The sequence below is a fragment of the Mobula birostris genome, chromosome 23, assembly GCF_030028105.1.
Source record: "Mobula birostris isolate sMobBir1 chromosome 23, sMobBir1.hap1, whole genome shotgun sequence".
NCBI classification, from domain to species: domain Eukaryota; kingdom Metazoa; phylum Chordata; class Chondrichthyes; order Myliobatiformes; family Myliobatidae; genus Mobula; species Mobula birostris.
This window is the reverse complement of record NC_092392.1, coordinates 41,609,837-41,627,592: the sequence shown is the minus strand read 5'-3', so window position 1 is coordinate 41,627,592 and position 17,756 is coordinate 41,609,837. Positions and strand designations below refer to the sequence as shown.

The 17,756-nt window shown below is 41.7% G+C and overlaps 1 protein-coding gene across 14 annotated transcripts in view; it reads right to left on the bottom strand.

Annotated features, from left to right (window-relative positions):
* The window catches only part of anks1b (ankyrin repeat and sterile alpha motif domain containing 1B), an 860,133-nt gene that overhangs the window by 63,510 nt on the left and 778,867 nt on the right, over positions 1-17,756 (bottom strand). For all 14 annotated transcript variants that reach the window (XM_072241217.1, XM_072241218.1, XM_072241222.1 and 11 more), the window contains one exon: positions 11,077-11,175. In XM_072241217.1, the coding sequence (XP_072097318.1) occupies positions 11,077-11,175 (99 nt within the window). The remainder of the gene's footprint in view (positions 1-11,076; positions 11,176-17,756) is intronic.

The following is a 17,756-nucleotide window of genomic DNA, read 5'->3' as shown; positions in this document are numbered from 1 at the left end:
TCTGTGCTACACTTTTCTATGACCCTATGAAAAGAGACCGTGTGAATGGGTATATTATCCAGTTTACAAAAATAAAAGATAATCTCAGTGAAACATGCAAAATTCAGACAGTGTAGACCAAGAAAATGTTCCCTGCCTGGAGTTCAGGACTAAATTTGAGGGCTGGTCATTTAGGACTGAAGTGAAATTTTCTACGCATATTTGATGGTGAATCACTTGAAATGTCTAACCAAATGCACAGTTGAGCAGATTGTTTAAGACTGAGATTAATAGAATTTTGAGCAGCAAGAGAATCAAGAGATTTTGGAGGAGTGCAAGAGAACTCAGTTGGCAAGATACTCAGCTATAAACTCATTAAATGAGGAATTGTATGCCTGCCTTTCATGTCTTAAAATTAGTTTTCATTTCCATCAAAATGCAGGAGGACTCATTATTTATGAATAGAAAATGCTAAATACAAAGTTATCAATGTAGAAAGGCTGGTAATATTGCAAGCTTAATTAAAAAAAATCCTGCAACCTTGTCGTAGTTTGGAGGCTTGTTTTCTTCAATGAGCCAGTGAGCTATGTTGGCTGGAGTCAGGGCTTTATGCTTTGGCTCTTGGTCCAGTCACCCATGCCAAACAGGCCAAAGGGTAGAAGCCAGACTAAGAGTGGTCCACTGGTCCTCCAGAGTCAGGTGTTCAGCTCAGGGCTAACACTGACTGGTCAAACAAACTTGTTACGGAAACAGCAATGAAGGATCTTTCTACATCTGAGTGCAATGGTGTTCCTGAGTCTCCATCCTGGACTTGCATGACTGACAATAGTGAAATCTGAGAGGAAGGAACTGACACGATAAACGAAGCGCTGAACACCACCAGAGGACTTTCATTGCTGCCCTAAACACTAGCAGTGTAACGTGCAGTAAGTACGTGACTAAAGGCTGATTTATACTTCTGTGTCAAATAGACACCATAACCTACACAAGTTGTGAGCATTTATACTTGTGCATTGGTGTGTCTGCGTCACTCTGCAATTTGGGCACATCGCGCATGCGCACACACCTGCCCGTGCAAGGCCTCATGGTCATGGTAGTCTTTCTCGGGGTAAACAAGTTTAAAGCAAGCACCTTTTCTTGTAAAAGCGAAATGTGTCCTCTTTAATTTTGGAGGTCTGTAAAGCTTTATGGAAAGCATTGCAGCCAGAGTTCCTTCCCTGACCTTCAGTCGCCCTATTGCAGCGTAGGAGGAAATGCGATGTTACCAAGCGGACCAATCACAGTTGTTGCGGTCTGCGTTGCCGCGACATGTAGTTACATTTTGGGAGAGGCGCGTGTCAGGCTATGACGTATGCATCCGCTTAGGCTCTGCGTAGGGATCGCGGCTACGGCGTAGATTTGATGCAGAAGTATAAATCAGCCTTAAGTATGACCTTAAACACAAGAGATTCTGCAGATGCTGGAAATCTTGAGCAACACACTCAAAATGCTGGAAGAACTCAGTAAATTAGGAAGCATCTAAGGAGGGAAATGAACAGTTGATGTTTCGAGCTGAGATCCTTCATCAGGACTGGAATGAAAGAAGGCAGAAACCTGAGTATGAAGATGAGGGGACGGGTAAGTAAACTCTTGTTGAGGGCTAAAATTTATAGGGCCATAATAGCAAATACTAGGTTCCAACCTGATGAACATTATTGGTTAAATGACAATCTGAGTAGGTCTTTATGCATCAGTGTAGTGTGTTTCCAGAAAGAAAAAATATTGTAGGAAATCATTTTAAAACTAGTTATCTTCTTACAGCTTTTAATCATGCAAAATTATACCTAGAAAGATATTAGTTTTGTCATTTTGGATTTCTAAGTGGCTTAAATGTGTTTCTGGATCTCTCGTTCTACACTAACTAATGTGAAAAATAACATGAACTGATGCAATCAGAACATCTTCAAAATTAGTATAAGCACTCTTTTATCTGGTAATACATTTAATCTAAACATTACAGCAGGAAAATCATCTTCTAATTAGCAGCCTCTTACACAATTGCTAGACTAGTAAATAAGTTAATTGCTCATGCTGAACCTGTTTTCTACTACATTTCTGTACAATTTTAGAAAATAGCCCACCTAGACCAGAAAATTTTAAGCTAATTTTCTGACATTTAAACAAATAATGTTATAATAATCAATATATTTAAAAGTTTAGTACTCATCATCAATAGAGCATTACATAATTAATGCTTCTATTTATTTAAATACTGCTGCAGTTCATAAAATTACAACCCCAAATATCAGCTTTCAGCTTGATTACCCATCACTCTGTCCAATTAATCTAAATCTGTCTTAATTTATTGCACACATCTTTTCTCCTTTCTGAACAATTTTCTTTCCGAGATATACCTTTTAGACCAAGTACTGTTACATAGCCACATCATACAATGAAGAGATGTAACAATAGAGAGAAAAAAATTCATTAGGCTGAAAATAGGTTTAACCTTTATTTATCCAGTAAAATGTTAAAATAACAGAACAGTTAACATTAATCTGATAAATTCAAAGCTGTTACGTATTCATGTATATTTTGACACTTATCGTTTGCTGTCAAGCTTTCCTATGAGTTACGTTCTGATTGTAATGTGAGAGGGCATTCTGGGTAGATGACTAACAAGTAAAATAGACAGCAGCATGTTTGATCCCCCCCCCCCCCCACCACGTCTCTTGTGTGTGTTATTCATGGCCACCTGGCTTCCCACGACCACGAGCATAGCAACTGGCAATTAGGTGACAAATCCTCAGGTGAGAGCTAATTTTTTGTTCCCATTGGCAAGAAAAGTCCGGTGTACCGCTGAGTAATACGGGCAAGCGAAAAGAAAACAGCTGCAGGAAATGTCATGCCTGAAGGATTTGAGGGGCGAGAGCGAGAATGGGGTTGTGACAGTTAAATGAAACAAATAAGAGAGGGAGGGAGAGATGGGTGAGACTAGTTAACTTTTCTGGAATGTGATTGTGTTTCAAAATGGTGACAATTTTTGGAAGTTTGGGGCTGTATGTTGAAACAACAAAGCGATGAAGTTCATACTGAAAGATTTGAATATTTTGCACTGGCAAATCAAATTTCAGATGATATTTGTATTCCAAATTTTCTAACTGTGATGGGTGCGAAAACACTTAATTTATTACACAGTCTAGTGCAACCTGCTAACCTGGTGATAAGTCTTATGAATCAAATTCTTAAGGACCACTATTCATCTAAATCTTTGATTATTGCGCACGGTTTAGAATTCATAAAAGGAATCAAGGGAAAGGTGAGTCTATTTCAGTTTGTGGTGGTGCTGAAGCTATTGTATGGACACTGTGATTATGGGTAATTGCTGAATGACACACTATGTGATAGACTCATATATGGTCTGCGTAGTGAGGCAATTCTGAAACGTTTGCTCACAGAAGACAGACTAACATTATAGAAGGCAAGTGAGATTAGTACATCTATGGAGATGACTGCAAAAGAAGCACAGCTATTAAGTGTACCTTCCCAAGTTCATAAAGTTTCTCCTGACTTTAAGAATAAATTACCTATTGGCAATCAATATTACTGTTGTGGCAAAACTGGACATTCAGCAAAAGAATGCTGGTATAAGGACTTAGATTGCTGAAGCTGTGGCAAAAAGGGAAGTACTAAACATGCCTATAATGGTAAAAAGATGCTGTCAACCAAAAACACTAATGAAGAATCACTACTTTCAGAAAAACCAAAAGAAACATGACCAAGATGGAGCATACTGAGGGTGGAATGAGTGACTCTCCCTCTGTGGTTGAAGAAGCTTTGTAGTTTTTATCTGTTTCAGGATACAAAGATGGCCATTGGGTGACCCTATGGTTGGATGGAGCCACAGTGAGGATGGGGGTAGACATGGGTGATGAAATATCACTGGTGTCGGACAGAGTTTACATGGAGAAATTACACTATCTCACCCCAGAAGGGGTAAGGTTGACTTTACAGACTTATGCTGGTGAGGTTGTTCCAGTGAGGGGAATTGTACATGTTACAGTGGAGATTAATGAACAGAGAAAGAAACTTCTACTGTACGTTGTTGAAGGTAGTTATCCTGCGATTCTGGGCTGCTTGTGGTTGCAGCAGCTCAACCTCAACCGATATGAAGTGCACTTGATCAGTAGGAGCAATGAAGAGGTATTGAAGGAACATGCAGAAGTATTCAATGGAGAACTAGGCAGTATTTAGGGAATCACTGTTAGATACCCTCAAACCAAAGGCAGAGATTGAATTAGAAAGAGTGATCCACACTAAGGTATTGGAACCAGTGTGTGTAAGTAATCGGGCAACTCCAGTGGCTCCTGTCCTAAAAAAGTGATGGGTGTTCAAAGCTTTGTGGAGACTCCAAGCTGACCATTAAACTGGTTCTTAGAGCTGAACAATACCCTCTTCCGCTCATTGGTGACTTTTTGCAGGTTTGGCTGGTGGGCAGACATTTAGCATGACTGACTTGTGTCAAGCATACTTGCAGATTCATGTGGAACCAGAGAGTCACAGGAATTGTTAAACATAATGGTTCACTACTGGTTCACATTATGTTCAGTTACCAAAGGTTCTGTTGGCATCACCTCAGCTCTCACACTTTTTCAGTGAGCAATGGACCTGATCTTGAGTGGGTTGACAGGGGTGCATTGCTATTTGAATGACCTACTCATTACTGGGAAAAATGAGAGTCAACACTTGGATGCTGCTCTACAAACATTCAGGGAATATGGGCTCAGGATCCAGGAGGACAGTGTGAGTTCTTCCAACCTTTGATTGAATATTTGGACCTTGTCATCGACAACTCGGGGCTTTACAAGACACCAAAGCTGAAGACCTTCATGGAGGATCCATCACCACAGAATGTAAGTCAATTAAGATCTTTCTTAGGACCACAAACATACTTCACGAAGTTTGTTCCTGACCTAGCTAGCATGCTGAAACCACTTCATGAGCTTTTAAATAAATCAGCACACTAGCAGTGGGCAGATTGCCGTGAAGAGGCTTTTAAAAAGGCCAAAACAACTTTGTCACAATCTGAAGCATTCACACAATTCAATATGTGAATGTCCATATAGTTGGCCTGCGATGGATCACCCTTTGTTGCAGGGCAGTATCTCACACATCATGCTGTCCAATGACTCCCACATCAAGGACATTAAGCAAGGCAGAAAGCGTGAATGGGGAGACTGAGTGGGAAGCACTTGCAATTCCAATGGTTCCTCTTCAGTTGATGATTTATGCTACTGACAGATTATCACCACTTGATATCAATTTTTAGTCAACATGCGGGCATTCCTTCCCTGGGTGCTAGCCAAATGCAATGTTGGCTCTGTTACCATTTGCACATCAGTACAGTATAAAGCACAGGCGGTCTGAGCACCAGTCGAATGATGATGGACTATCTAGACTTCCCTCAGTTGTCACAGATCCAGAGCTATCTCTGAAAGAGATCTGTTACTTCAAGGAAGTACACACAGCTCCAATAACTGTGGAGCAAGTCCAGAAGCACACATGTATTGCCCCTGTTCTATTTAAAGTGGTAGACATGATAACTCATGAATGGAAAGGAGAGCCAGCCATGGAATGAACCCTTACCAGGCTCGATGGAAGGAACTCACAGTCCAAGCAGGATGTTTACTGTGGGGCTACTGTGTTGTCATTCCTCCACCACTAAGAAAGCAAGTGCTTGACGAGCTCCATGCAAGACACTGTGGTGCAGTGCGCATGAAAGAAATTGCATGCAGCTACATCTGGCAGTCAGGACTAGATGTAACCCTTGCAGAGGAGGCCAAAGCATGTCCACATTGTCAGCAAGTGAAAAATGTTCCTCAACTTGACCCTTTGCATCCATGGGAATGGCCTGAAGAACCATAGGTAGAAACTCACATAGATTTTGCAAGTCCTATAGAAGGCCACATGTTCTTGGTTGTAGCAAATTTTCTGAGGTTGCCATCATAAACAGCATTTGAAAAATGCATTGAGGAGTTACATTCCATCTTCAGCCATTTTGGGCTTCTTCAATAGCTTGTAAGTGACAATGGCCCACAACTCCTGTCTAAGTGTTCAAGGTATTTATGAAACAAATGACATTTATGAAGCAGACGACATTTAGAACACTAAGTCAATGCCATCTGCACAATGGCCTTACTGCACAATTTGTACAAACACTGAAATAAGCTCTCAAGACTTCAGTGCAAAATGGATCCCTCAAATTCTTCCTGACATACCACGATGCACCATATGCCACCACCAAAATGGTTCCAGCCACTGCACTGATAAAAAGACAGCTAGACCTGCTTAAGCCCCCAAAATACAAAATAGATAGTGTTAAATGAACAGAAAACCCAAGCAGGGAGACATGCCAAAGCTCAGTACAGAACTTTCACAGCAGGAAAGAGAGATTTGACATCTTTGGAACAAAGTGGATACCTGCGATGGTGGTGACACAAACTGGCCCTGTGTCATACATAGTGGAAACTAGTGACCACAACATCTGGAGAAGGCACGTTGATCAGCTGTTGCCCATTTCTGAGGCAAATCAACACAAATTGACCAATCCGGTTCCATTTGTAGAAATGGGACACGATTCTGAGGCAGTGACTGCAGAACGTCCATTGAGATCAAATGACACAGCCAGTGCTCTCCCATCACCTGTGCTTTCTGAGGTTCCCCCTATTGACAATGCAGTATCCAAGCCAAGATCTGCACACACACCACCAAGAGATAAAATGACGTTGGCATCATCCCCAGGTTACTGATACTCTCACAGGAACAGGCAGCCTCCAGACTGTCTGAATCTCTACTTTAGTGACTAACCGTCAGCACATGGGGCAGAATAATCCCCTGGGTTATGTCTGAGAATAGAGGTAGTCTACCCTCTTCACTAAGCTAAGAAAAAATGTTTTTTTTTGTTGTCCACTGCTACCAACCTTATAGTTCCCACACCTCGCACTTCCCGTTTCTACCTCCTACCCAAGATCCACAAACCTGCCTGTCCTGGCAGACCTATTGTCTCAGCTTGCTCCTGCCCCACCAAACTCATTTCTGCATACCTCGACACTGTTTTATCACCCCTTGTTCAATCCTTTCCGACCTATGTTCGTGACACTTCTCACGCTCTTAAACTTTTCGATGATTTTAAGTTCCCTGGCCCTCACCGCTTTATTTTCACCATGGATGTCCAGTCCCTATATACTTCCATCCCCCATCAGGAAGGTCTCAAAGCTCTACGCTTCTTTTTGGATTCCAGACCTAATCAGTTCCCCTCTACCACCACTCTGCTCCGTCTAGCGGAATTAGTCCTTACTCCTAATAATTTCTCCTTTGGCTCCTCCCACTTCTTCCAAACTAAAGGTGTAGCTATGGGCACCCGTATGGGTCCTAGCTATGCTTGCCTTTTTGTTGGCTTTGTGGAACAATCTATGTTCCGTGCCTATTCTGGTATCCGTCCCCCACTTTTCCTTCGCTACATCGACGACTGCATTGGCGCTGCTTCCTGCACGCATGCAGAGCTCGTTGACTTTATTAACTTTGCCTCCAACTTTCACCCTGCCCTCAAGTTTACCTGGTCCATTTCCGACACCTCCCTCCCCTTTCTAGATCTTTCTGTCTCTGTCTCTGGAGACAGCTTATCCACTGATGTCTACTATAAGCCTACTGACTCTCACAGCTATCTGGACTATTCCTCTTCTCACCCTGTCTCTTGCAAAAACGCCATCCCCTTCTCGCAATTCCTCCGTCTCCGCTGCATCTGCTCTCAGGATGAGGCTTTTCATTCTAGGACGAGGGAGATGTCCTCCTTTTTTAAAGAAAGGGGCTTCCCTTCCTCCACTATCAACTCTGCCCTTAAACACATCTCCCCCATTTCACGTACATCTGCTCTCACTCCATCCTCCCGCCACCCCACGAGGAATAGGGTTCCCCTGGTCCTCACCTACCACTCCACCAGCCTCCGGGTCCAACATATTATTCTCCGTAACTTCCACCACCTCCAACGGGATCCCACCACTAAGCACATCTTTCCCTCCCCACCTCTCTCTGCTTTCCACAGGGATCGCTCCCTACGCGACTCTCTTGCCCATTTGTCCCCCCCATCCCTCCCCACTGATCTCCCTCCTGGCACTTATCTGTGTGAGTGGAACAAGTGTTACACATGCCCTTACACTTCCTCCCTTACCACCATTCAGGGCCCCAAACAGTCCTTCCAGGTGAGGCGACACTTCACCTGTGAGTCGGCTGGGGTGATATACTGTGTCTGGTCCTCCCGATGTGGCCTTTTATATATTGGCGAGACCCGACGCAGACTGGGAGACCGCTTTGCTGAACACCTACGCTCTGTCCGCCAGAGAAAGCAGGATCTCCCAGTGGCCACACATTTTAATTCCACATCCCATTCCCATTCTGACATGTCTATCCACTGCCTCCTCTACTGTAAAGATGAAGCCACACTCAGGTTGGAGGAACAACACCTTATATTCCGTCTGGGTAGCCTCCAACCTGTTGGCATGAACATCGACTTCTCTAAGTTCCGCTAATGACCCACCTCCCCCTCGTACCCCATCTGTTATTTATTTTTATACACACATTCTTTCTCTCACTTTCTCCCTCTGTCCCTCTGAATATACCCCTTGCCCATCCTCTGGGTCCCCTCCCCCCTTGTCTTTCTTCTCGGACCTCCTGTCCCATGATCCTCTCGTATCCCTTTTGCCATTCACCTGTCCAGCTCTTGGCTCCATCCCTCTCCCTCCTGTCTTCTCCTATCATTTTGGATCTCCCGCTCCCCCTCCAACTTCCAAATCTCTTACTCACTCTTCCTTCAGTTAGTCCTGACGAAGGGTCTCGGCCTGAAACGTTGACTGTACCGCTTCCTAGAGATGCTGCCTGGCCTGCTGCGTTCACCAGCAACTTTAATGTGTGTTGCTTTTTTTGCTGTTGGTTGGATTTGACTATTACTCAGCAGCTGGTCTGTGTATGGGATGGGGGAGAAACCTTTAAAATAAGGGGGAAGGATATCTTATGTATTCATGTATATTTTGACCCTAATAGGTGGCTGTCAACAAGTGGGAATTCCTGGTGGCCAAACATTTTTAAACTACAAATCCAATTTCCATTCCAATGTAACAAGCTGGGAAGTTGATTAGTGAAAGAGACAGAAGGCCATGCACAAAATAAAACAGGAGGAAGGAGCACCAGAGGGAGGCGATGAGGAGATGAGGTCAGAGCGGGAAAAGGGAATGGGAAATAGAGAAGGGGGGGGGGTTTAGGGGGCATTACTGGGTTTGAAAAAGTGATGTTCATGCCATCAGGTTGGAGGCTACCTAAACGGAATATAAGGTGTTGTTCCTCCAACCTAAGTGTGGCCTTATCACAACAATGGAGGAGGCCATCGATGGACATATCAGAATGGGAATGGGAAGTGGAATTAAAATGGGTGGCTTCTAGGAGATCCCACTTGTTTTGGTGGACGGAGCATAGCTGCTTGGCAAAGGGGTCTCCCAATCTACGTCGGGTCTCGCTGATGTAATGGAGGGCACACTGGGAGCACCGAACACAGTAAATGACCCCAACAGTCTCACAAGTGAAGTGTAACCTCACCTGGAAGAACTGTTTAGGGCCCTGGATGTTAGTGAGGGAGAAAGCGTAGGGGCAGGTGTAGCACTTGTTCCACCAGGAGGGAGATCAGTGGGGAGAGACGAATGGACAAAGGAGTTGCATAGGGAGATAGAGACAATGAGAAGATGAGGCCACCCTCAGGGTGGAGGAGCAACGACTTAGATTCCATCTGGGCAGCCTCCAACCTGATACGGTGAAAATCAATTTCTCCTTCTGATAAACAACTTTCCTCTACTTCTTCCTCTATTCCCCACACTGACCTTTTACCTCTTCTCAAGTTCCTATCACCTCCCACTAGGTCCCTTCCTCCTTCGCTTTCTCCTATGGTCCACTCTCCTCTCCTATCAGATTCCTTCTTCTGCAGCTCTTGACCTTTCCCACCCACCTGGCTTTACCTGTCACCTTCCAGCTAGCCTACTTCTCTTCTCCCCACCTTTTTATTCTGGCATCCTCCCCTCTTCTTCTCAGTCGTTAAGAATGGTCTCGGCCTGAAACATTGACTATTCATTTCCACAGATGCTGCCTGACTTGATGAGTTCCTCCAGCATTTTGTCTGTGTTGCTGTCAAGCTTCCCTGTGTGTTCTGTACTTAACATTCTGGGTAGATGACTGACAAGTAAAATGAACAGCTGCATGTTGGTGCTTCGCCTCTCTGTCTCTCATTTGTGTAATTCACAGCCCATCCCCCTTCCCAGAACCTCAAACATAACAGAACCCAGTATTTAGTGTTAAATCCAGTACTTGGTGAAAATTGACTAATGTGAAAACTTCATTTTAATATTTTAAGGACAAATAGTAGGATAGGTGGAAAGGTTGCTTTTTGAAATAGAATAGATAGTACTGCTGTACTAGAAGGGAGATATTATTATATTTCTTTTACAGTAGCTAACTTAATTAATTTTCATTGTATTTCAGTAGTGAACAAGCTACAATTTGTCTCAAGTTGGCATATTGAATTAAGTTTGCTCATTCCTGCCACAGCTCCTATTTATTTTGCTTTATTTTACTCTGCCCTGACATGCACTGTACATGCATTTGTAAAATAATAGATTGGAACAAAACATAGCCATTGTTTAATTAAAACTAAATAACATAGAGTGAATAAACAAGTAAGAGTTTCTTAAACCACTGCAAGTTACTCTGAATTTGTTTCTACTTCATTTGAAACACCTACTGAATGACATGACATAGAACTTGTCACTGTGCTTGTTTTGAAGTTGTTTAAAGTGCAAACTAATTCCCACTGAGTGTGGCCAGTATGAATTTTGATACACATCAAAAATAATTTTGTTCATAAGCATCCTATTGTGACAAGATCAAAATTGGGAGGTTTCTCAGACTGGTTTAATCCACAAGATAGTAATATTCAATGCTCTTCAATCTGGATGAATTATTTCCCAACATTATTTAAAGCAATATTGTTATGATTTTTTTCTAAAGCATATCTCAACTCACTCGAGGAAGTCCACGAACAGCTTGCAAAATTCGTTGTCTGTGCGAAGAGTTAAGGATGCCTATCTCCAACAAATCCTGGTCTTCCACAACATTGCTTCCCTGGAAAGAGAAAAGAGAGAAAAATGAAGTAAATCCCGCTGTCCACTTGTGACCGCACATGTCTAATCAACATCTATGCTGTGGATGGAACTGCACAGTAAACAGCAGGTGAACACTAACTACAAAATAGCAGTGCTGTGCTATGAAACACCTTTGATGTTCATTTATTTAGTTGTCATAGTAGAATGAAAACTATTGTAACCAAAATAAAGGAAGCAGATGTCAAAAACTGGTTTTTTGTTGACCTTATTGATTCTGTGCACAGAAAGAAAGACCCCTTGTCCTCAACAGCCAGCTCCTCAAGGTTTACAACATTGGTCAACAGTGTACAGCGTGTTACCATTATCCATCAGCATGACTGGTATGCCACTCTGGTTGTATCAGTCTGGTATGGAAACACCAATAACAGAAAAGGCTACAAGAAAGCAGCTTCCATCATCAACTACCCCCACCACCCAGGTACAGAAGCCTTAGGTCCCACACCACCAGGTTCAAGAATAATTACTACTATATAACCATCAGGCTCTTGAACTGGCATGCATAACTTGATTTACCACCTCTCTGAACTGATTCCATGATATACAGATTCACTTTCCGGGGCATTTTACAATGCATTCTCAGTATTATTGTTATTTGCGCAGTTTGTCTTCCTTACACATTGGTGTTTGTCAGTCCTGGTCTGTTCATGTATATTTTTTAATAAATTCTACTGTGTTTCTTTTTTGGTGTAAATGCTTGCAAGAAATTGAATCTCGTGGAGTATATGATAACATACACTTACTTTGATAATAAATTTACTTTGAACTTTCGTAGTATGAGATCCTTTTATTATGATGCAATCTCAATCCCAATTCAGTTTTTGACCAATAACATAATAGTTCATTCCTGAATATTTCAAGCTGATAACATTGGAGATTATGAAATGTAAATTGTATTTTAAAGGTCAAAGAATAAAGAAAATAGAAATGTCTAACACAGGAACAGTTCCCTTTGTCCCACAGTGTTGTGCTAAACCAATTAAATTGTACTCAAATGCCCAGCTAAACTAATCTCTTCTGTCTACACAGTGTCCATATCCTTACATTTCCTTCACATTCATGTGTCAATCCAAATGTCTCCTAAGAGTCTCTCATGTATCTGCCTCTCCCACCACCCTAGGTAGCGTATTCCAGGCACCCACCTTTTGGTGTAAAATCTTGCCCCTCACATCTCCTTTGAAGTTACCCCATCTCACCTTAAATGCATGCCTTCTGGTGTTAGACATTTCAACTCTGGGAAAAAAATATTTCCTCCCTACTCTATCTATGCCTCTCATAATCTTGTAAACCTAAGCCTCCAACACTCCAGTGAAAACAACCCAAATTTGTTCATGCCCTCTAATTCAGGCAGCACCCTGGTACACCTTTTCTGCTGCCTCTCCAAAGCTTCAACATCCTTCCTATAATGGGGTGACCAGAACTGTATGCAATACTCCAGATGCTACCTAACTAGCATTTTATAAAGATGCAAAATAACTTTGGGACTTTTGAACTCAATGCCTCAGCTAATAAAGCAAGCATGCCGAATGCCTTCTTAACCACCTTATGAGCCTGTGCAGCCACTTCCATGGAGCTATGAACTTGGACCCCAAGATCCGTCTGCTCATCATCACTGTTAGGGATCTTGCCCTTAAAAGTACACTGTCTCTTTACATTTGACCTACCAAGGTCCAACACTTCACATTTAGCCAGATTAAACTCTATCTCTCATTTCTTCATCCATATTTGCAATTGATATATATCCACTATATCTTTACCAGTCATCTATGTTACTGACAACACTACCAATCTTCATATCGTTTGTAAACCTACTAACCCACCCATCTAACATTTTCATCCAGATCATATATATATCGAAGGTCCCAGTGCAGATCCCTGCAGAACACCACTAATTACAAACCTCCAGCTGGAATAAGTCCCTTCTATGGGCAAGCCAGTTCTAAATCTTAATGGCCAATTCACCATGGATCCCATGCATGTTGATCTTCTGATGAGCCTCCCATGAGGGACCTTAGAAAATACCTCACTAAAATCCATGTAGACAACATCCACAGCTTGCCTTCATCAATCGCCTTCGTCACCTTGTCAAAAAACTCAATCAAGTTAATAATACTCACCTGACTTGCCCTACACACCATGCCTGCTCTCTCTAGTTAGGCCATGGCTTTTCAAATGCTCATACATCATATCCCTAAGCATCCTCTCTAGTAACTTCCTTACCACTGGCATGAGATTCACTTATCTATAGTTTTCAGGATTATCCCTGGTTCTCTGAAGGAAAGGAATAAATTTATATAGCTTCCTTCACAACCTCAGGTTGTCCCAAAAACATGCCAGGCAATCAATCATTTTGCAGTACAGCTGTAATTGCAAATATGCTAACCAATTTGTGCACAGGTTATCCAACATAAAACAATGTAATAAGTGCAATCTCTCCAGTGATGTTGATTGAAGGATAAATATTGTGCACAAAATCCTTTCCCTACTGTGAAATAGTACTACAGGACTTTTATTTGGGATAATATACAGTATTTAGTTTAAGAAGACATGGCTGATGGTGTAACATTCCTACAGAGCTGCCTTAGCAGTTTTGTGCTGAAGACTGGAGTGGAATGTAAACACATAATCAGAGGTGAGAGTGTTACAGACCAAGCCACAGCTAATACTGTCCAACTACCATGAGATGAATAAAAATGGCAACTATACTATTACAGCCTAGAACTGAAACAAAGAGAAGACCTTTCATGATCCAGCAAGGTGATTTGTTTAAAGAATAATTAAGTATAAGCAATATAGGCTTCTGTTGGCCATATTATTTAAGTATTGGTTATCTCCGAGGTTGCACTGTATGGTTAGCAGCAAACTGGTAATGAGTTGGATTGGGCTCTGTCAGCTCACCGTTAACCACTGTGATTAATTGTTATTTGGAATTTACCTTTGATCACCATCAGAGGCTGGGAAGAATTTTGAAATCCAAATTTCAATTCCTCACTTCCTTGTTCAAGGGATGCTAAAGATCTAGTTATGCCACTTGAAGAAAAGTCCGTGGGAATTTACTGACTTGAGTGAGGTTAATTCTTCAACCGATATCCAGCTAGCCTCCTTCCCCTCTCCCCACTTTTTTAATCTGGCATCCTCCCCCTTCCTTTTCTGACCTGAAGAGGAGTCTTGGTCTGAAAACTTGGCTGTCCATTCATTTCCACAGATGCTGTTGGACCTGCTGAGTTCCTCCATCATTTTGTGCGTGTTGGTATGGATTTCCAGCATCTGCAGACTTTCTTGTGTTTCTGACTAGTCATTTATCCTACATTTTATGGGCTAATCTTATCCACTTTAAGACGGCAGTACTGAAGATGTGCGGCAGCTTACTGGTAAATAAGGCAAGAGAATCGACTAAAAGCATTACTTATAACATATTTCATGAATCAAATTGTGGTGAACCATTGCTGCAGACAGAAAGGAGGCAGGTGGAGGTGAGCCGGGTTCGGGGGATGAATACTGCTGGGGCATTGCAAGGCGAAATGTGTTCAAGCCACTGGGGTCACAGTTGGAGTTTGTATCGCTACTGGAGATGGAATGAACAATTTAGAGAGAAGTCGATGCGGAAGAGCTTCGATACCGGTCCACTTAACCCGGGTGCAAGGTTGGTTTGCTCCAAGCGCTGAGCCAATTTGGTAGACCAAGAACAGCTTTGGGCGGGATGGCTGGATTCGGGTCCTGGAATGTGGCACTACTCAGTGCTTGGACAATTTGAATGCCAGCACAAATAGACTAGAAGCCCAATTGTTGGGGACGGGGGCGGGGGGGTTGTGGGGGTAAGGGTCCGGCTGATTTCACTTTGCTCTCCTGCGAATGTTCTGTCCCTTCTCTGCGGCACCAATGCTGTGAACTGAGCTGGCTGCTGCTCTGCGTTCCTGCCCCGCTTGGCTTTGCCTATTCTGGCTGCTCTGGGAGCAGATCCGGGACTCAGTCTGGTTCTGGATGCTGTTGGCTTGCTTCTATTGTTTGCACAACATGTTTTTTGCCCCTCTCTCTCTGCGCAGTGATTTTTGACCTTTTTTAAAATGGGGTTATCCAGTTTTTTTTGCTTTGTAGCTGCCTATAAGCAGACAAATTTCACAGTGTACAATTTGTACATTCTTTGATAACAAATATGCTTTGAATCTTTGAATTTATTTACTTGGCCACAATGTCATTTGGTAAAAGCTGACTGAAATTTGGAATTTATTTCTTCTTTTTATCCTTCTCTTATTCCAGTACAGAATTGACATGAGATACCATTGCCACTTGTTGTACTGTGTATGTTCCCATTATATTTTGATCTCTCAAAAGAAATCCAATATTAAGTGTTAAACCCCTATTATTTTTGCAATCTTTGGCGCAATGCAGCTCTGACAGCAAGACTATGCTATTATTGCACTTTAAAATGTTTCTAAATCTGTAACATATTTTGGGAAAATGTTTTGCTTAATGCCTTTCCAAATGGGTTTTCTTTACCTCAGAAAATCACTAAATAATCACTGGCTTGATTTTCCCAAACCTGGATGTGATTGAATAGACCGATACTGCAAAAGGTCTAATGAAATAATACTTTCTTAAGGAAATAGTGAGATAAAATAGATGGAATCAGAGCTCACATGGTATAGTCACATCAATCAACAATAAAAAAAAGATTAAATCTATAGTCCTCAGATATAATTAGAGCAGACTACTGATTGGCAGTTGTTCAATAAATACCCAGACTACAAACATACAAAGTCTGAATTAAATCCCAGAAACTCAAAATCTTTGTTACCTGACATATGTCACTTTAACTATAGACAAAATCAAGTCTGTTTAGGATTAATCATATTAGTTGACAAGATATATTTTAACACGCTGAATTTGAGTGGCACATTAGCGTAGTGGTTAGCACAACGCTTTGCAGTACCAGTGATCTGTGGTCAATTCCCACTGCTGCCTGTAAGGAGTTTGTACGTTCTCCCCATGACTGCCTGGGTTTCCTCTGAGTGCTCCGGTTTCCTCCCAAACTCCAAAGGTGTACTGCTTGGTAGGTTAATTGGTCATAGTAATTTGTCCCGTGATTAGGTTTGGATTAGATTGGGGTTGCTAGGCAGCATGGCTGGAAGGGCCTATTCCACACTGTCTCAATAAATAATAAACAAATTAAGACATTTTTATAATTACTACAAAGTCTATCCTCATTTCCTATGGGCCAAAGGCATTTCAGATAAAGGAATATTAAAGCAGCATTTTCAATATTGCTTGTTCTTCATGGCTGAGTTCAAAGTCTCAGATTGTTTATTCCAAAAAAGTAGTTCCCATCCATTAAGGATCAGCACCCTTTTTTTCATAACTCCAATAGGAAAATTCACAAAACTCCTTCTCCAAGGAAAGCCTGGTATACATTATTTGAACCCAGGGCCTTCCTGGCAATATCAAACCAACTATACTCCTTGCCACACTAGGTCTACACTTGCCTTGCGCAGATCCCCCAGTGAGAATTCAGAAGCCATCCTAATTCTCAACTTAGTATAGAGCCATCCATACACAAGTTCCATCATATCATTAAACCAGAAATACTGAAGCTTAGCTGGCTGTCAAAACTGTTCAACATATATCTTCGATTGTCTGTTACATTCCAAGATGTTCAAAAACTGTTAATAATACTAAATAATTACACAATTAAAATGTAAATATTCTTAAAATTATTTAAAATATTTAAATAATATATTCAACATATATATTAGAATATCACTGAACACCTGGATTCATCTCAGTTGTTACTCTTCATTGAAGTGATGGAATTGTCCTCACATATGCTTATTTCACCATATGTTTAATGGGTGGACTCTCCTGCATTAAAGCTTGAGAACGACAAGAAGTTCATATTCAATCTTGGCAACCAACAGTACAAATGAGTGGGAAAGGTCCTATGAATACCTGCCACAAAGTTTGGACTTTCCATGTTCCTGTATACTTATGCAGAAGTCCTAATCTTCCCTGCTTTAATGCAGATCTGAGCTGAACAGCTTTTTCCTAAAGCTATAATATGCACCTCAACAGAGATGTGAAGTACATCTAAAACTTTGACAAACTTCTATAGATATATAGTGGAGAGTATAGATAGATAGATACTTTATTGATCCCAAAGGAAATTACCGTGTCACAGTAACATTGCAAATGCACAGATATACAAATATTAGAAAAGTAAGAAAGAATAAAAAATAAGTTACATTAAAATTAAGATGTACAAGATTTACAAGTCTAAGTATATTGACTGGCTGCATCACAGCCTGGTATGGAATCACCAATGCCCTTGAATGGAAAATACTACAAAAAGTAGTGGATACGGCCTAGTACATCACGAGTTAAAGCCCAACTACTGAGCACATCCTCATGAAATGCTGTTGCAGGAAAGTAGCATCTACTATCAGGGACCCTTACCACCCAGGACATGCTGCCTTCTCACCGCTGCCATCAGGAAGAAGGTACAAGAGCATCAGGACTTGCACCACCGGATTCAGGAATAGTTACTACCCC